This window comes from Phoenix dactylifera, chromosome 15 (genome assembly GCF_009389715.1).
Source record: "Phoenix dactylifera cultivar Barhee BC4 chromosome 15, palm_55x_up_171113_PBpolish2nd_filt_p, whole genome shotgun sequence".
Taxonomy (NCBI): domain Eukaryota; kingdom Viridiplantae; phylum Streptophyta; class Magnoliopsida; order Arecales; family Arecaceae; genus Phoenix; species Phoenix dactylifera.
The window spans coordinates 9450188-9470163 of record NC_052406.1 but is presented as its reverse complement, the minus strand read 5'-3'; the positions used below and the strand labels follow the sequence as shown (position 1 = coordinate 9470163).

The window sequence follows — 19976 nt, the reverse complement described above, 5'->3', positions numbered from 1 at the left end:
GGGTCTCGCTCATAAGTCATACTTATAAAGATCTCCTCGTCGAAATAATATTTACATTCAAGTACATGCGAAGAGAGGAATGGCAGCGCTTGAATATAACCCCCGTAGCTTTTTAACCCAGCGCCCTCCGCCACGGTGGCGGTCTTTCATATATTAGTACGATAGAAGAGTCGCGCGAGAGAGAAAATCTCACCAACAAAACCCCCCCACCCTCCTTCGTCCACCTCCTCCCGTCGTCTCTGGCCCCAACCCCCCAATCCCCGTTCACCCCCGAATCCGATCGCTCGCGCCGCCGACTCCAATCCGGTACCCGTCCCTCCTCCGATCCGAACCCGGCGGCCGCCGATAGCGATTCCGATCGCCGCCGCCACCGGACGTCGGTGATCTTCCCCCGCAGTGGATGGATAGCAGCTCGAGAAGGGAGGGATCGACGAGCCGCTGCTGAGGGTAGAAAGAGAAGATGCCAGGCCTGTTGCAGAGGAACACAGAATTCGGCAATGCTCCGCCGCCGCACGCCGCTGCCGGGTCCACGTCCGCCAACGGAATCTGGTCCAAGCACCGGGACGACATCACCATCGATCAGCTCCAGAAGGTGTCGCCCTCGATCGATCAGCGACTGTTCGTTCGATCTTTTGATTGGATTCTTCGTGGTTTCTGGGTCTTTCTTGGTTTTTATCGGATCTTGATCGGTTTCATGAGCGGTCTTGATTGGATTTTCGAGTTCTTCATTTGGTAGATCTAGGTTGCGGTCCTTTCTTGTATTGATAGGATTTGCCGCTGGATTGATGGTACATTTAGATATTAAAACAGGTTTACCTTGTTTTATCCTATTTTCTTGTTTTAATTTTTGACACGGTCCGAAATATCTTGGAAAGGACAAGCTAATGTTCCCATGTAGTTTCTTTAGTTTTTTTCATTGTTACGATTCTAGTCAGCAGCTCGAGCATCTTAGCATCTTTGGATGGAATTTTGGTCAAATCACATTTTTCACTTGTTGAAGTGAATACTTATGCCGAGATAGCCTGTACTTTACTTTTAAATTGTCTTTTTTGAGTTTTTTCCCTGTTTTTAGCCATTCCAAACTCATGGAATCATCCTGCTGTGTTTTTTTCAAAGTATCTTCAGTTACTTAAAAATGTGCTTCCTGAGAATTTAACGTGATAATGTACCAATCTTACTTCAAGAATGGGGTTTTGGCATAATTCATGTCCTATTTAAGAAACAATGGAGAATTCTGTAATTTAAGAGATTTGTTCTCGTTCATGTTCTTCACTGAAAAATTTAATTTGTATTTGTGATTTTCTATGTTTAAAGGATTGCGGTATGAGGAAGAAAACTAATCTTGATTGGGTTTTTTATGCATTTGAATTAGTTATGGAGTGAGCTACCCCGTCAGGCTCGGCAGCAGCTCCTGAGGATAGATAAGCACACCCTCTTTGAGCAAGCTCGCAAGAACCTTTATTGTTCCAGGTGCAATGGTTTGCTACACGATGGGTTCACACAGATTGTCATGTATGGGAAGTCATTGCAGCAGGAAGGTGTGGGTATGCACCTTCCTAATAAAATAGGGACCTCCAAGACTCAGAATGATAGCAAATTAGATGAAGCGCAGGATCTGTCTATGCATCCTTGGGGAGGCCTGGCAGCAACCAAGGATGGTAGACTAACACTTCTTGACTGCTTTATAAATGCAAGGTCACTGAAGACTCTCCAGAATGTAAGCGATAACACACTACCCTGACTCTTGTTTTTTTTTCCACCTAAGCATATGAGGTACCTCTATTCTCTAATTTCATGTTGTAAGCTGTATTGGTGATCTTGCAGCATTCCATTCTTTTCATATTACTTTTGGCACTTCTTAAGCCTTCTCAATTTCTGATGTCCTACTTAGTTCTTCTGTTTCATGCATTCCTTCCTTTTGATTCATATCATTTTGCTAAATTATATAATTTTTCCCATGAAGCCTATGGTTTGTCCTGGAGCTGCTCCCAAATCCTGCTTCATGACTATTGTTAGTTAAATGATAGAGAGTCTCCACCTTATGGAATCGATAACAATCTGGCTGTTCTAGTTATCTGATCATTGGGGTTGGCAATATTGGTTTGTGTAGGTTTTTGACAGTGCCCGAGCAAGGGAACGTGAACGTGAACTGCTTTACCCTAATGCATGTGGTGGGGGAGGCAGGGGATGGATTAGTCATGGGATGGATAACTATGGCAGAGGGCATGGAATTCGTGAAACCTGTGCTTTGCACACTGCCAGACTTTCTTGTGATACCCTAGTGGATTTCTGGTCTGTGCTGGGTGACGAAACTAGATCATCTCTTCTAAGGATGAAGGAGGAGGATTTCATGGATAGACTTACGTTCAGGTGAGTTTATTTTGTGTTATATTCTTTGCATTAAGTTATTTAATTCCTTAAGAAATTTTATGTGCATAAAGGATAAGTGTTCAATGACAGTGAACCTACTGTTATAAGCAGAAAGAATAAGTTAGTTGCCAAAAATTCTTTATTCATTCATTGCAAGAAATGTGAAAAAGGGGCTTGGTTCGTCGTTGTTGTACCCATGAAAGGGCATTCAAGAGAGTTGATACAATCTGTTTCCTCATCCTACCAAAGAACGTGCATTTTCTTCAAAATTGGTCGTGAGAAAAATTTATTACTAATAATATGCCATATAGAACTGGAGGTTCCATTCTTAGTTGCTCGAAATATAAGGAGAATGCCAAAGAGCAAAACTTAAGGCCTCGAAAGAATGCATCTTATCTCCGAGCTAGTAACACTTTGGAGAAGGCAATGGAACATTAGATGCACTCCATTTAGCTATCTATCAAGGTTGTCTACGCAAGCTTCAAGGTAAATGCTCACTGCTTTTGCAATTGTCTTTGTAAGAGGAGGCTTTTATGAAGTGAAGTCAGGACTCCACAAAACTGTCTTTTGTTTTTGAAACCTTTGTGTCCAAGTTAAGGAATTGGCAGAGGCTCTTTAGTCTTTCTTGAAAAGAAAGAGAAAACAAGGAATTCCTGTTGAAGAATTTCGTAGTTTATCATAGTAGATGTTATTACCAGTATCCTGTCATTCCTGTTTATTTAAGCCTACATGGTATGAGGTGGAAAGATAACTTTTACTATTCAAAACAGGTTGCTGCAGAATTAACAAATTTCAACCATTCAATAAAATAATTTACAGAGGACTGAGAGTGGAAAAGGACCTCATGAAAATCTTCTATTGGCAGCGAGGAATTAAATGTCAAGGTATTGGTAGGATATATTTTGAGCACACATTCAGTATAAAAATCTGGCTAATTATTAAGAATATGCTCTAGAAAATAGAGATAACCTACTCTTTTATGACAATCAGAACTGAACCTTTTTAGAAGTGCTACTCTGTTTAGACAATGTTTGCAAAGTTTTGGCTGATTTAAGGATGTGTGAGAGTTAATTTAAAAGTTCATCAAATCCATGAAGGCTTGAGGGGGTTTACTGTTCTCATCGAATATTTATTAATTTCATCTGTAAGGATTGAACTGATAACTCTTCACCTTAAACTTTCTTACGGGGAAGGGAGGAATACATATAACTACAAACGGGTATGTAAAAGCATGCATTTTATGTTGAAATCCCATATGTGTCATCAGTTATCTAGCTTTAAAAAAATTCTAAATTTATTCACTTTACGAACACATTATAGAACCCTATTCTGGTAGCTGGTTTGTACTCAACATTGTTTGAATTGGTTAATTCTCTAAGGTGATCTGCAACAGTCAGTGAAGCACTTGCATTTTGGAGCTCAAACTTCACTTAGATCATGTATTCTATCTTCTCATCTTTGAATATCTGGAAGCAAATCAACCATTCACTCACATAAATCCCTTCATAAAACTTGTGTCTAATGTCATTTCGTAATGTAAATTGTTGAACAATAAGTCTTAGTTGTCCTTGTTCCTTAGAACACTTAGATCAGATATTCTGTCTTGACATCTTTGAATGTTTGGAAGTAAATCAACTATTCAGTCACATAATTCCCTTTGTTCATGTCAAAAATTGGGCCTATGCCAGTTGAACAATAAGTCTTAGATATCCTTGATCCTCAGTGCTCTTTGTCATACTAGATGGGCTGTGGGTCTTCTATGCTGCACAAACTTTATCGTAGAATGTCAAACATAAAGGACTGCATTCTATGAATTTGGGGTTGGCGCGGCTACTGACGGTGCAAGCATACAGGCACTTTGGAATATTGTCACAGCAAATTTTATATTAAGAATGTTTATAGCAAATGTTTACAATTTATTAATTTCAAACTCAGGACTGTTGTCTCAGACACATTGTCGTAGTAATAATTTTTGAGCTGTCTGAGGTTCGCAGAGCAATGAGAAATGGATACAGTGAATATAGGCGCATGTATTCTAATAAAGTACTGTTGTCATTTTGAGAGAACCTTCTTGTTAGAACTGACAATCAAGTCAACCGAAGGCAGCAGCAAATTGAAATAGTTGATGTACAGACCAGACAATTATAACATCTTTGAGATTACCTTCTAAACTGCTCTCATCAAATCAAATTTATGTGGTTATTACTTGTTGAACCTCTGACATTCAAAGACAATGATATTGAGACGATTTATTCTGAACGAGAGGAGCTGCGGTGCCTTCATGCCTGTTACTATCAAATTGTTTGGATCCGTGGTCCCTTTGAGTCCATCGCTGCTACTTGCTATGTTTGTGCTGATACATATAACTAGGAACTTCAAAGCTTGGCTGTTGTTTTCAACATTTTTTCCATCATTTTGTTTTCCAAGTACCGTAGTTTTCTCAACTCTGTCAATGTCATTTTCTGAACAGAGCTACATAATGCGATTGATAGTGTGAATTTTTTCACATCACAAAAATGATTACTTGCTTAAAAAACCAAAATTTTTTAATCATCAGAGTTAGTGGAACTTCAGTTGATCTTACATCAGATCATATACAAGCACTGATAATAACTGTTGTCGTAACTAAAAGACCAAATTATTTCCAATCCTTAGATGACAACAAAATCTGGAAGTAGGCAAATACAAAAGGTGTAAGTTTGAATTGAGTACAAAGAGAAAATAGATGAGCTACCCATAGGTAGATCTTCTTCCATCGGCAATAATATAAGATAAGCTATACCATTTCCTACTTCTCAATGGTTTTAAGTCACTGGAAATGTGATTGGTTGAAGGTACCATTGTGGTTCCTGTATAACAAGCACTGTCCTGTGTAGCTACAATAAAACTTGGATTGAAGCCAATGGTGGATTTGTGCCTAATTTGGTAGAACCTGCCACAAGCAAATCTCCTAATTCAATATGATCTCTTATGAGTTTGGTTGGGTTTATAAATTCCTAACATCTCCTAAATCAACATTATCCTTTAGAATCTGTATGCAACATTTTTTTGCCCTCATTCCTTGACTGCATAAATTTCACATCAATTCTAAGATTGGTTTTCCCCCCTTCTAAGATCTTCCATGTAGAGGATTGGAAACGTAAGTTCAAATAATTTGTTGAAGCATGCATTACTATATTGTGCACTAAATGGTTCTCATTTTATTATATTTGGAGTATTTCTTTGTCAAGAAAAGCTGGTAAACTTTGACATGTTCTAAGCTATGCGGATGGTAGTTGTGTTTCCTTCATGAACTTACATCATCATCCATATTCTTTTATCCAAAGATGTCTACTAACCTCTCCTTAAAGACTAATCGAGAGTGAACATAGCAAGAAACTGGCCGTAGTTTGTTCATCCATAATTCAAAATTTATTGTCTCCTTGAGTTTGTCAATTGAAGTTGTGAAAGAACAAGCTTCTTGGCTTCCTTCCTAAGAGAAGCTGCAATATGTAGTTTCTGCTTGTATAGCCTGATTCCTTACAACTTTGGATTATTGAAATCCACAATACAAGATATGCAAAAGTAGAAGATGTATATGAAGCATCAGTTTCAAGTTGTCTCACGTTGGTGCTAATCCAAGTTCTTTATTACTTTATAATCTTCTTCAGGAATTATATCTTATTTCAGTATCAGTGTATTGCCAAGATCAAGAGATTAGACTCGCTATAGTTGGTTGCTGCTGTCTAATTTTCTTCTTGACCAACTTATCATATTATCTTTCATTCGTACTATTTTACTCTATCTTACTTATCCTATTGAGTTTGCTGAAGAAGTTGGACTGTTGAATTTAGGATGAACACCAGAAACTTTTTGGCTTGCAACCCATGCTGGCAGATTTATAAGTTGACCTACCTATGAGAATCAATGGGGTATCACTTGGTTATATTCCCTTGTTAGTCTAGATAGGAGGAACAATTCGGTATCACTTGTTTTATTCCCTTGTTAATGTAGATAGGAGGATCAATTTCTTTGACATTAGATGCACATTCTGGATGTCTTCATGATAAAAATTATTTATATTGGATGTTTTGAAAACTAACAATGATGAAGCTCGGATCAAGATATTCGGTTCTAGATGTTAAGTCTTGAGATGGTTCATAGTCTCTTACTGCCAGTTAATATTCTCTTAGCTGGCATGGTTGGTCTATTGTTTCAGTTTTTATGACTTACATAATAGTTAGAATGAGTTACATTTCTGTGAGTCCAATTTTCTTTTCACAGGTTTGACAGCAAGAGGTTTTGCAGAGATTGCCGAAGAAATGTCATCCGTGAATTCAAAGAGTTGAAGGAACTAAAGCGCATGCGAAGGGAACCCCGCTGTACTAGTTGGTTTTGTGTTGCAGATACAGCTTTCCAATATGAGGTTTGCATTTGCCAGTGTTGTCAAAGATGCATGCCTAAATTTTGCTGGCCTATCCATCAACTTTAACAATTTAACCGGCAGTTATTCAAGAGATAAATGATTTATTCTACAGAAGCATGATGAGAATTGCAAAAAGAAAAACTTTTCCTCGATGGGCCGCCAGATGACCTGGACTTCTTGTTATATCACTTTCAGGTATCAGAGGACACTGTCCAAGCTGATTGGCACAAGTCATTTGTGGACATGATTGGAACATATCATCATTTTGAATGGGCAATTGGAACAGGAGAAGGAAAATCAGACATTTTAGACTTCAAAGATGTTGGGATTAATGAAAAGGTGCAGGTGAATGGACTTGATCTTGGTAGTTTGAGTGCATGCTTTATTACACTGAGGGCTTGGAAGGTTGATGGCTGTTGCACTGAGCTCTGTGTAAAGGCACATGCATTGAAGGGACAACCATGCATCCATCACAGGCTAATAGTAGGGGATGGATTTGTAACAATAACTAAAGGGGAAAGTATCAGAAGGTTTTTTGAGCATGCTGAAGAAGTTGAGGAAGAAGAGGTACTTGCAAATGAGGACTGCTACTTATAGTATAGCAGAATTTTCATTAATATTACCAGTGGACTTTTATGTGAAAATGTGTAATTTTTCAAATCTAACTTTTGTTGATTTGCTAGAGCAGGATGATGATGCTATGGACAAGGATGGAAATGAACCTAATGATGATGAAATCCGTCCGCAGAAGCATGCGAAGAGTCCTGAGCTTGCACGAGAATTCCTTCTAGATGCTGCAGCAGTAATATTCAAAGAACAGGTATCTTGAGCACACCAGCTTGTTCTTCTCTCTACATGTTACATTATTCTCCCACTTATAAATATTTTGCAGGTTCAGAAAATTTTACTTTTACCATCACAGTAACCTTGTATTTTGTATGTAATCTGGCAAAAATATTGTTATGAGGCTGTTTTTGATATGCCTGAATGAAGAAACTATTCATTGTCATAGCCATCAACCTTCTCATCCCATCTCTTAGGGGTTCGCTGTGTATCGAATTTGGATCCATTTCATAGTTTGACATATTTTTTGTGACTGTCACCTTAACATCATCCTGCCACCTTTTTCATCTGGGACTGGGACTGGGACTGGTACTGGCATCTCAGTGGTGTAAGTTGGAGAAACTTTGTGAACAGCAAACTATTGCCGGTTGGACAATTATATGAGTAGTGTTACAATAATACTCTGTTAAAATATTCTAGCCTCTTCATGAAGCAAAATAGGGTACAGCTTGAATATCTAATTTAGACTCTCCCATCAGTCTACTGCATTGAGTTCTCTGCAAAGCAAGAATTTGTCATGGATTTGAATATGCTGATTGGAGAATCAATAAAATGTCTTTTTCTTCCCCAACTCCTGTTCTCCACTTTGTCAATCCCTGATATTCTAGCCCAAACATTTATAAAAGTTCCTCCAACATCTCTTGGTGTTGTGTGGCCAAAGAAAGGTGTCAGACCTTGACTTGTGTTGAGGGCTTAGACTTTTCAAGAGCAGAACATCATGACAAAGAACTGATTATGTAGGTTATTTTTTGTTAAGATTAACGATAAATTGCTTTTAAACCAGATTTTGAATATACAGATGCCTGTTCTACTTTGTAATTATTATTTTTGTTATTTTATAGCAATAGCATGTTCTATGCATTCACTGCATCATCTTACAGACTTTATAGTTTATACTGTTATCGGCTTGACAACTAGCTACACAATTTCCGAAAATAAGACACATTTTGACTTGTGGATGCATGACATCGCTGTTATAGTTGTCTAGATTAGATAATACTGGCTACCTAACCCTTATGGTAAATAGGTCAGTGTGCTGACCTACATGCAGTTGCACAGTGATCAGATACATGATGAATAACTTTCTGATGTAAATGTGGCTCTTTTGAACTGATTGCGAAGTTTTCAAAAACTTTGGCATATTATACCCTTAACTTTTACTGCCAACCTACATGTATGGATTGAGGTTCATTGGTTAATGTTATGCATGAATGGATCCGATGTTATGTTGATAGACTTGGATCATGCTTAAATCAACATATGCTGATGGATGTGTTTCCATAGTGATGACCTCAATAATGCACCCTGCTTAAATCCCTTCATTGTACAATACCATTGATGTATGATGGAAATTATATTTGGCTAACCTCCTTCCATTTTACTATGATGTGGCAAGCATTATTTATTCACTTCCTGCGATTGGTAGGTTTGAACGGATCTTTTCTAGGCATCTTTATTCCGATTTAGATTTCTAAGGGCTTCAGCTAGGTTTTATCAAGGAAATGGTGCAAGGAATGTGGAGTAGAGGAATAAGGAGACATGTAAAAAAGCCAGCTGGAACTATAACAGATGATATAACATGGCTACTTTGATCCTTTCAGGGAGCAAAGCTTCACAACATTGTCTCAAATCTTAAGTGGAATAATTATATGCAATCTAGGACAAGCAGCGAACACATTTAACCTTGTTGGTTTCCTTTTGTCTGAAAGTGTAAACTTGAATTTTGATGGCAGTTCTTTTGGTAACCTGGCCTGACCTTTATTCTTTTGATTGTTGTGGAAGATGGTGGCTTTCTCTGCCAGTAATTTTTTTGTCTGTCAAGTTGAAGACTTAAAATGAATAATACATCAATTAAAATGGAGAAATACATCATGCATTTGTACAAACTTTAAAACAAGCATTAAGGAGTTGATGATAGTGGTGAAGGGGCAAAAATAATATCTGTTTGGGCTAAGGATTAAGCAGAATCCTTGTGACTTGCACTATTATCAAATGTGAGATATAATACTGGTATTGAAGTTACTAATTTACTCATTCCTTATATACTGCATATCATACAACAGACGAACTTTTCAAGGAGTTTAACAACCAAAACATTTGTAAGTTAACCTTAAATTTTATGGGACGTCATAATCATTTTCTCCTTCAATATCAGATAGGAAACTTAAGTGCAAAAAGTTGTGACCATGGAGTCTTCAAGCAGGCAAGGAGCTATTATTTATTCCCGGCCATTCTCTTAATGTCCAAATCCAATGAGATTGTATTCTGACTTAGGAGAACCAGTAGGATAGCAAAAAATGGTGAGCGAGCAAGGATCGAGCAATGACTTAAATATACGGATTTTTATGCTTTCTTATTTTTATAATGTGAATCAGGACTATAGCCATGATGTAAGTTGCACACTGATCAGTTACTGTCCATTATTTATATTTGTAGATTTGATCTTGTTGATTATAAGGTTGATGTGTTATATCTCTTTAGCTTTATGAGCCCCTTGAAAATTTGTGTTGGCTGATTGAGGCAGCAGCATTCTGCCTTCGCTCTTGCTGTTGTTACCACATGTACATAAATCTTAGGAGTATAAATTATACATTCGGAAAATAATAAAAGGACAAAGTAAAACAGGAGCAAACATGATCTCAACTTTATAATTTTTCGTTTCATATCATGCATGTTACAATATCCTGAAACTAATTTTAAGATTCTTCCAGGTAGAAAAGGCTTTCCGAGAAGGTACAGCTAGACAAAATGCACACAGTATGTTTGTTTGTCTTGCCCTCAAATTGCTGGAAGAGCGTCTTCATGTTGCTTGCAAAGAGATTATTACATTAGAAAAGCAGGTAATTTCTTGTTTTCTTATTTATCTGGTTAAAAGATTGAAGCTAACTTTTTCACTATAAATACTAAGGGAGAAATTCCAATGAAGCAGCGAGTTCATTGCATTTCTGTTGAATTTCTTTGACATCATCTGGTTGTCTTACAGACCAAGCTTCTAGAGGAGGAAGAAAATGAGAAACATGAAGAAGAAGAGCGCAAGGAGAGGAGGAGGACAAAAGAAAGGGAAAAAAAACTTAGAAGGAAAGAGAGGCTAAAAGGAAAGGAAAGGGAAAGAGAAAAGAAACTTATTGAGCCAAAATCACTTAGTGAGGATTCACCATGCTCTTCGAATGATTTGCTCACAAGTACACATGATAAGTCCACCGCTTTCGACTCTGGGAATTCAGTTAGTGAACCAGGAGATATGCCTATTTCTCCTAATGTTACAGATGAACAAACCTCAAGCGGCAATATCAGTACAAAGAACCTGAAGAGTGATAGTCTACAGCATCGATGTTATATTGATGGAGAGCTTGGTGCTAGGGATGGAAATGGCTCTTTTGTACTTGAGCAGTCCAAATCATCAAGGAGGAAATTGAGATTCAGAAAAGATTATCTTCTGGATCAGGCTTCTAGTTGGTATGACAAGCACCAATCTTGCATTAGCAATATTCAGCAACATGATTCTGATTCAAATGGATGCACATTGTCTCTATCTAGGGACATGATTGGGCTTCCCAGGCCATCAAAAGAAAGGGTTGTCAAGGGCAGTGCTAGAAATTGCAATCTGAAAGGCCGTGATAAACTCCACAGTTCAAACAGCAGAATGCGAGATGGATTTGACTTCCAGTTCTGTAGCTGCAACCAACAGGCTGATTACAAAGGAAAGGATGGTAATCAAATTTTTACAGTCAGATCAGGTAGTGAGATCAAGATTGCACATAAAACAAAAGGCACACCTGATATGTCTAGGCCGTTCTATCAAAGTGTTAAATACAGACAGGGTTGCCATGTGCCAGATACTGTTGTCATTTCAAAGGGAAAGCTTGTTGGAGGTACACATGGCAAGGATGTTTTCAATACAAAACAAGTTTGGGAACCGCTGAATGCACATACAAAGTGCTCTGGAAGCAGTTCTGATCCTGACTTTACTTTGGGAACCACTTCTAAGGTTGATCCATCTGAAGGAACTAGATTTGATAAAGATGAGAATGGATGCCAGCAACCATGTAGTGTGCTTGAATCACTACATCTCTGCTTCTCTGAGCATTCTGCAAGTTCAGGAAAAGCTGAATCTTTGAGTAGTTGTCAACTTCATGAGAATGGCGGGAAGAACTCTGATAAATCTGTTTTAAGTGGCCACAATGGTAGTCAGAATGGATTTGTCCCAGTAGCAAAGTCAGATTGCTACTCAAAGAATGGTGCAAAGGAGGAAGTTGGCTCATGTCCCATGTCTACATTTCCAATGAATAATACTTGCGATCTTGTAACAAACTCATCTAGTTCGGATAAATGCTCATCATGTCTTAGTGAGGGAGACAGCAGCACCAGTTCCCCAAGCGCTCAAAATGCAGAGTCATCATCAATTTCAGATTCAGAAGATGCTAGCCAACAATCTGATGGCAGAGATATATCAATATGCGATGGAAATAATTTTCGCAAATTTCTGGATGAATCTGCAGAAAGCAATCACCAGACAAATGGATGCAAATCTTTCACCAGGACAACTACAGGGTTTGCAGCAGAGAGCTGGCTGCTGCCAAACTTTTGGAGGGAAAGTTCAAGAAAAGCTGTCCACAGTTCTGATAATGGTCGGTTTGGATTTGATATGGCTCCTTCTCAGCCGCACATTTTATCGGTGCATAACCAAAGCATCCATGTGCCATTCTTTCCTTGTCCAACCATGGGGTATCATAATCATAGTGCAGCTTCTTGGTCACCTACTCGCGCCACTGAATTGATGCCATTTTACCAGCCCAACCAATACTTACTCCATAGCCATCCAGGATACAACCTACATGCAAACCGATCCTCAAATTTCTGTATGCGGTACAGTACCCTTCAACCTTTATCAGCTCCTGCATTTGATGGAAACCAACTTTCCTTTTACCAGACTGCTAATGGAGTCAAGAATGCAAGCTCAAAGGAGCAATGCAGTAATCTTGGTTCATGTGGATTCCAAGAGGTCAGTGCTGTTGCCGAGCTGATAGAAGGTAACTGTCCTCAGGAAAGGTCATTTCCAAGTAGACATGTTCCTCCAAAAACACCATCAGTGGGACAAAATGGAAGTGTTGAAAATGCTGCTAAATCACATAATGGCAGTCCATCCTTCTCGTTATTTCACTTTGGTGGTCCAGTGGATGGGGTTGCTGCAGGGATCAATCTGGATCCACTTTATTTGAAAGAAGACACTACGGGAGGATTCATCTCTAAGTTACCTGCAGCTCAGGCTCATGCATGCTCAAATGAAGAGACAGAGATTGAAGAGTACAGCTTGTTTTCGGGTAGAAATGGTGCTAGATTTTCATTCTTCTAGTGCAGTCCATATAGTGGCTGCAAGGGGGCTGGTGGAGCGTTCATCTGCTTTACTGCTTCAGTTGTGAATGCTATCACTTGTATGTGGTAAAAATAATCTTTCTCAAAAATTTTAGTATATTTTCATCTGTTGATGCTTCCAATTTGTGTTTTATTGTTTTCAGATTGTAGAAAAAAATGCGAGTGATATAGCTTTCTTTCAAAACAAGGTAAGATTTCCATATTTGATGAAATATTTAAGCTTTCCATATTTGATGAAATATTTGATTGATAATCTAGCTCTAGACATTCTTTGCAATCATAAACCCATATTCTCTGCAAGTTTGTAAATGGAGAACTAGCTTTCATATTGTATGAGAGGATATGTTCTTGTAAGGTTCCCTCTTATCGTGATCATGTAATGTAGGTTTAGATTTCAGACAAAGTGCTTAGTTTACAGCCTTCTAAGGGGTTCTGCATATTCTTTTTTGCTACTTCCTTGAATTGTGAAATTCTGAAGGCATATACGTGCTCTGGTTTGTCTCTTGAAGATATCCTTCATTCATGGTCTCTCCATATTTAGGTGTTGGTAATAGCTTTTGATTTCTCTAGGAATCTTATATGAGAGAACTTTATAAATTGACAAATAGCCATATTGTGCCTCATGAAAATTTATTCTCTTTGTTTTCACTAATCTGTCAGTTTGTTCTGAAAATGTTTGCAGTTAAGCTTTCTTTGTTTTTCTTTTGATTGACTGTGGCTGTATTTCTATATCCCACTTCCATTATTGATGCAAAAAATCTTCAATGTCCAGTAGTTTCAGAATTATCCTTGACCAATCGCATGTATCTGTTTGAAGTTAATATCGGCATACCAATGTCTTTTTTTCTTTTCTTTTCTTTCCTATTTTTGGTTGGTTGGGGAGTAAGTTATGACATATAATTGAGATAATTGAATATGCAAGTAACCTAGTTAATTCCTTTTGTGTTATCATAAGCCCTTTTTTAGTGTATTCTTCAACCATGACCTAAGCCGTAAAATCTAGCTCTTTTTGCCAGCGTCTTTTTTCTTCCAAATCTTGCTCTCATAGCTCATAAGATAAATTTCCTTCACTAACAAGAAATGCTGTTAACTTCCTGTGGAGCTAAATCCTGTTGGCTTGGTGATGGAGTCTAATTTCCCTGATTCACCTGATTCAATATTTCAACTTTGTTTTTAAACAGATCTATACTTATTATGCCTTCTTATGATTCCATCATTCTAATTTCCACTTTTCTTATGAAGTGACACCACCAGTCCTTTTCTACCTTCACCAAACTATGCATATTGGAACCAGAACTCTCAAGAGGGTTGTATAGCCTCCTGAAAATTTTATATATCAGCACGTGCTTGGCATATGATAAAAAAACTAGATAAGATCGAGCCCCTCAAATGGTGCAATTTGTTGATCTAGACCGAGCATTCGTTTGGGATTTTAGATGAACGTTGATGCATGCTGCTTTCACTAAACAGCAACATATTTATTTGGACAATTAAAGCCATTCAATCTTAAGGACCGAAATGATAGACGGAAGAGATCTCTGGTTGTTCACTGGAACATCAGATATTTTTAATTTCTCAGGGATGTAAATTCAATCAGCTATCAGGTACATATCAACCTTCTGGCGTTCTTAAAAATTGGATCCTAGTTGGTGATATAGTGACAGTTCTTACCGTTAAATTTCACTCCTTCGATCAAATCCAAGCAACACATCCTTTGTGGATATGCTAAATGATAAGAATCTTGCAGATACGAGTTAGCTCGAAACACATCAATGATATAAGCTTTGGCGTATTTAGATAGGTGCATACTGAACCAGCAGCCATTGTGTTGGCATTATGTCAAGCCTGCATAAACAGTGGCATGAAGCAAACATGAATCGGAATGACCTAAAGATAAAATACTATTTATATGATGAACTGAAAAGCACCATGTATACAGAGTCTTTCGTTATACTAGCTTATCTCTATCAATCAAATGAGGTTCCAAAATCTTTTTTTTTGTTTTTGAATCCAAAATCAAATCCATCAAGACTATCTTTTGGCATAGACTGCGCACAGCTTGGCTTGCCACATGCCGATTTTTGAATTTGCTCCGAGTTAATCAGCTCTTGCATTGAAGTATTGACCATGCAGTCTTTTATCTTTATTTCTCTCCACCTTAAAAGATAAATGAGCAAAAGAACAAGACAGTCAGTCATAGATTAAGCTAACCAAAATCAATAAAATTACTAAGCATTACCAAACAATTCATTTTTTCCAACTTTTCATGAAGTCCAAGATCGCTCTTGCAATGCATAATCTTCATTAGATAAGTATGAATAGCCAAAGAATCAGGAAAATTCCTTTGGCGTCTGGCCCATCAAAAAGTGAACCCATCTTATAAGAGCATTTCAAAATGGTTAAATAATTGAACAAGTCTGTTTTCATATGGAGAGATAGGTGTGACATAACTACAAATATCATTATATAGCTTTATATCAACTATTTAGGATTAGCTGTTTAGATCCTCATTCATCAAGAATTCTTGATTAAAATCACTTATAATATTCTTCCAAACTGATCCATATAAAAATTCTTATAACACATGATATAAAAACATAGAATTAAAACTACTAGTAGAAAAAGGTTGCAAAGTAAATCCCTGAAAATGGATAGGTTTTTAATTTTTTGTTAAGAAACTGCAATTTAGGCAAGAACAATAATCACATTAAAATTATTTATGTCTTAGGTAAGAAGTATCAAAAACATATTCTTCTCGAAAAAATCTCAAAACAATCCAAAATATCCTGATGCTTGATGTACTAAATTAAGGCTTCAAATAACGGAAATTGCTTTTATGAGTAGAGCATTTGGAAAATTTACAAAATAATGTGATTAATCTGCAGAGTTAAGCTAATCTTCTATCCATATAAAATTTTAATTATAAATGATGGTTCATTAACATATATAAATATAAAAATAAAATACCAAATTAATTATTATGAAGACTCCTAGAATGGGGAGTCTTTATTTTATAAGGTAAAATTTCGTTCATTCATAACAACAATTTTCATAAAGCCCATAAAGTTATTAATTAGATATCCATAAATTAATCAAAAAGTGTATAAACTCACTATATATGAATTCAACAAATCTATTGTAAGTAATATTTGTACTGACAAGTAAAAGTTTACCGCATTAGTTGCCTGAGCTTTAACCATCAGATTCTCCGCGACAACTTGGCCGTCTTTTTGAGATAATTCTGTGTGCTTGGATTTTAGTTTTTTGTGCTTGATTTGCATCCTTCTAAGCTCAAGCCGTAATTCTTTATTCTGATAAGAAACATTTAGTAACAAGTATTAGATAGGCAATAATAATTTCTAGATCAATTATCGTGGCAAACAAATATAAGAAAATAATATAGCCAAACATTCTATCGAATAAAAATAAACTTTAGATTTTTGGTTACCTGAGCTTTCAAAACTTTAGATCAATGAGTTTACCCAAAAAAAAAAACGATATTGTAGCTCCTTACCTTCAGCCGAAGCTCATCAATAAAATCTTGCTTTTTCTGCCTTGAGCGTCGTGCCGAGTCCCTATTAGCTAGCTTCCTACTTGGTAGAGAATGCAATCAATGCACCGAGCCAGAAAGAAAAATAAGGTATCGAGATGTTAATATGCTGGCAAGATATACTTACCTTTTTATTATGATATTGTAGACTTAGGGGCCTTATGATTAGATGAATATATTAATAATATTTTATACTAGAAAAAGTAAAGCATAACATGCTTAAGGAACTAGTTCTAAATGCAAGCTAATTAATGATCAACAAAAGCCACACTGAGTTATCAAATAGGAATATAAACATATCACTTAATATATGTTTACCTTCTTAGGGTTCATATCTATTCAAATCTAATCACAAACACCACGATTGGCCCATGGTCAGCCCCAATAGATCCGTGCTGCAGTATCCCCTAGTCCACATAGGTTATGGGCCGGGTCCGCTCTGATACCATTTGTAACAACTCAGGATCTCACCCAAAATGGCTAGTCGGAAGGTATTATTTGGGTTCCTTGATCCTGTATAAGTACCCAAGATCTACCCAGCGAATAACCGATGTGGGACTAAATACACGCCCGCACGGGTCCTCACAGTCGAGCACCAACCGGCTCTTCCCAGTAACGAGAGACGTACTGCTCGATGTCATGATCCGAAGGGATCCATGGCTCAGGATCCATATCTGAGAACAAGCTCTCCATGCATGGAATTCCTTCTCTTCTTCTCCTTCTCTCTTGCTCTCGGAACGACGACGACGGACTATATGAGCACGAGGGAAAGGTGGCCTTTTTTGGTTTTTTTTGGGTAAGCTCGGTGACACGAGTCGAAAACTCAATCGGGACGGATTTGGATCGGCGATCCAACTCATACAAACACCCCCCCAACAATTTTATTACCTTGTTTGGTTCCGGCCTTGGAAATCTTTCCATCCACGGAACAAGCATCCTCCATAACGATTTTATTACCTGATTTCCAGCCTTCTCCGAGTCTTTTTGGGCTTTCCATTCTGAGGTCAAACCTTCTCTCTCCTTTTCCTTCACTTGGTCCATGGTTCGCGCGCCATCTTACTCCCGCCATCTTCGATCTCTCTTCCAACGGTCGAGCACTCTCCGTCACCTCCATCAACTCCACTCTCTGCTCCTCAAAACCGCTTTCGACCACCACCCCTTCTTCGCCTCCCAACTCATTTCCTCCCTCTGTTCGCTCTCCCTCCACCACGCCCATTCTATCTTCTCCCACCTCCCCTTCCCCCCTCCCGTCTTCGCCTGGAACTCCATCATCCGAGCTTACGCCAACTCCAGTTCCCCCGTTGAAGCCATCCATCTTTTCTCGGCCCTCCGGCAAGCCGGGTTCGAACCGGATAACTTCACCTATCCCTTCGTTCTCAAGGCCTGCGGGCGTCCATCCTTGCTGGGAGCAGGTGGGATGGTTCATGGGTTGGCTTTGAAGTCGGGTTTCTTATCGGATTTGTATGTGGGGAACACCCTTTTGCATATGTATGCTTGCTGTCGGATGATTGGATGCGCCCGGAAGGTGTTTGATGATATGGAGGCGAGAGATGATGTCGTCCTGTGGAGCTCCATGATCGAGGGATATGTTTCTTGGTGGGTGCGTTAGAAACTTACTTAAGCGAGCTGGTTTTATTTAGTTTTTGATATGCCTATGTAAAGTGTGTGTCGTCACTATGTGTCTGAAAACACCTCATGCATGCTCAACTCTTAAAGGTAACTCTAATTTCTTGATTCGGTAAATGAAATTTAGCTAAAGCGCAACCAATCTTTCTTACTAACCACAGTTCATTTGATCAAGACGTCGGCACTTTTTTGCAATTGTGCGGCATGAAATTTTTTAACAACCGAAACCATTATTATCTAAGGGCTTGACCTTCATATGCATATTTATTGGTTCTTTATGTGCCCATTAGATGCATTGAGTAAACTATTAGTTCTCATTTATTTTCCATTTACAATTTTAGATTCCTTATTGCAAGTTATGGTCCTCTGCTGTGTGCTCTATACTTCTAGACCTCTATAGCTTTGTCTTTGTTCTGCTTCCATATAATTTAATTTTCAGAAAGCATATGCATCAAACTCTAAATTCATGGAGGTTCTTCTGTGTTTATAGTGATCGCCCTCTTGATTCTGTAGTGGTGTTTCAACAAATGAGACAGGCAAATGTTAAACCCAACTCTGTCACTGCTTCCAGCCATCTAACTAGTCCGAGCATTGGTCGTTCCATACATTCGTACATAACAACAAATGAGATCAAATTGGACGTTGCTTTAGGAACTGCTCTTGTCAACATGTATGCTAAGTGTGGGCACATAGAGGAAGCTTTCCAAGTTTTCGAATCCATGGAGGATAGGAACCTGCAGTCATGGACAATCATGATTTCAGGATTTGCAGCTCATGGCCATAGGAAAGAAGCAATCACTCTATTCTCTCAAATGGAAGCCAGTGGTCTGAAACCAGACAGCACTTCATTCTCCATGATCTTAAGTGCTTGCAGCCACTTGGGTATGGTAGATGAAGGTTGGCACTATTTTAGCAAGATGGTGGATGTTTACAATATCCAACCAACAATTGAGCACTATGGCTGCATGGTTGATTTGTTCGGACGTGCAGGATTGGTAGATACTGCTTTTGAGTTCATCAAAAACATGCCTATTGCTCCAAACAGTGTTATACTAAGGTCTTTCTTGGGAGCCTGTAGGAAAAATGGTAAAATTACTGCTGTTGATGGTGAACTGTATCAACTGATGAAGCTTTTGCTCAGAGAGGAGCCTGATCTTGGAGCAAACTATGTGCTTGCTGCTAACATGTCTGCATCGTCTGATAAATGGAGTGATGCAGCCAAGCTACACGGCAGCATTTCAGAGAGGGGTTTGAAGAAGGTTGCTGGATGCAGTTGGGTGGAAGTGCATGGAAGAAGTGTTGAATGGAAAGAAATGGAAATTGGTGGATGACCATGATGCTGAACACTAAGCTCAAGCACAGTTATATGTTCAAATTACAATATACGAGAAGCAGGGCGTAAATGATTCAATCTTCTTTAGTAGTTTGTTACTGTGGGTAATTACTAAAAGGTATTGACTGAATCTTTATACAATTCCTGAAATTTTTATGCATTGGCAATTGTTATTTTGGTCTTCTTTTTTTCGAAGGCTTATGATGATATTGACCGGTCACTACTATCCAAGCATGTGATATTTACACGAAGTGACAAGCCACTTTAGTTGATTTTTCTGCGGAATGGAAAAAGAAGAAGATGCTCGTTATCCTCTGATTGAAATAGATGATCAGGTTCAAATATAGGCCAGATCAGGACATCTAATCGCCCGTCTTTTGCATCCAATGTGCATGTAACTTAGCATTATTTTGTTTTCGAGCTAGTGGAAAACTGATGCAAATTTTTTGATAAAAATGCTCGGATACCTAAATATC

The 19976-nt window shown here is 38.2% G+C and overlaps 2 protein-coding genes across 8 annotated transcripts; both read left to right on the top strand.

Moving 5' to 3' along the window:
- The first annotated feature begins 181 nt into the window (after window positions 1-181).
- On the top strand, window positions 182-19673 carry LOC103705790 (hornerin-like). 7 transcript variants are annotated; one of them, XR_003385413.2, is made up of 10 exons: window positions 183-592; window positions 1373-1717; window positions 2111-2370; window positions 6634-6775; window positions 6971-7342; window positions 7464-7595; window positions 10330-10458; window positions 10602-13050; window positions 13135-13179; window positions 18658-19673. XR_003385413.2 is itself a non-coding variant. In XM_039134362.1 (8 exons), exons 1-8 carry the CDS (start codon window positions 461-463, stop codon window positions 12969-12971), a joined length of 3858 nt encoding a protein of 1285 aa, XP_038990290.1. In that variant the 5' UTR covers window positions 182-460; the 3' UTR covers window positions 12972-13230. The 7 variants fall into 7 exon arrangements, 4 of the variants coding, with proteins under 4 accessions (XP_038990290.1, XP_008787867.2, XP_038990291.1 ...); XR_003385411.2 differs by having other exon boundaries at window positions 10602-13179; window positions 18658-19660; XR_005515197.1 differs by lacking the exon at window positions 18658-19673 and having other exon boundaries at window positions 13135-13248.
- LOC103705791 (pentatricopeptide repeat-containing protein At5g66520-like) lies at window positions 17092-19673 on the top strand. Its single transcript, XM_039134365.1, has 2 exons — window positions 17092-18137; window positions 18681-19673. Exons 1-2 carry the CDS (start codon window positions 18128-18130, stop codon window positions 19496-19498), a joined length of 828 nt encoding a protein of 275 aa, XP_038990293.1. The 5' UTR covers window positions 17092-18127; the 3' UTR covers window positions 19499-19673.
- Window positions 19674-19976: the final 303 nt, after the last annotated feature.

Excerpts from the sequence above, each read along its gene's own strand:
- LOC103705790 (XM_008789645.4), top strand. The coding sequence starts at position 461 with ATGCCAGGCCTGTTGCAGAGGAACACAGAATTCGGCAATGCTCCGCCG. Across the intron at positions 593-1,372 it reads CCATCGATCAGCTCCAGAAG|TTATGGAGTGAGCTACCCCG; the intron begins GTGTCGCCCTCG and ends CATTTGAATTAG. Across the intron at positions 1,718-2,110 it reads CACTGAAGACTCTCCAGAAT|GTTTTTGACAGTGCCCGAGC; the intron begins GTAAGCGATAAC and ends TGGTTTGTGTAG.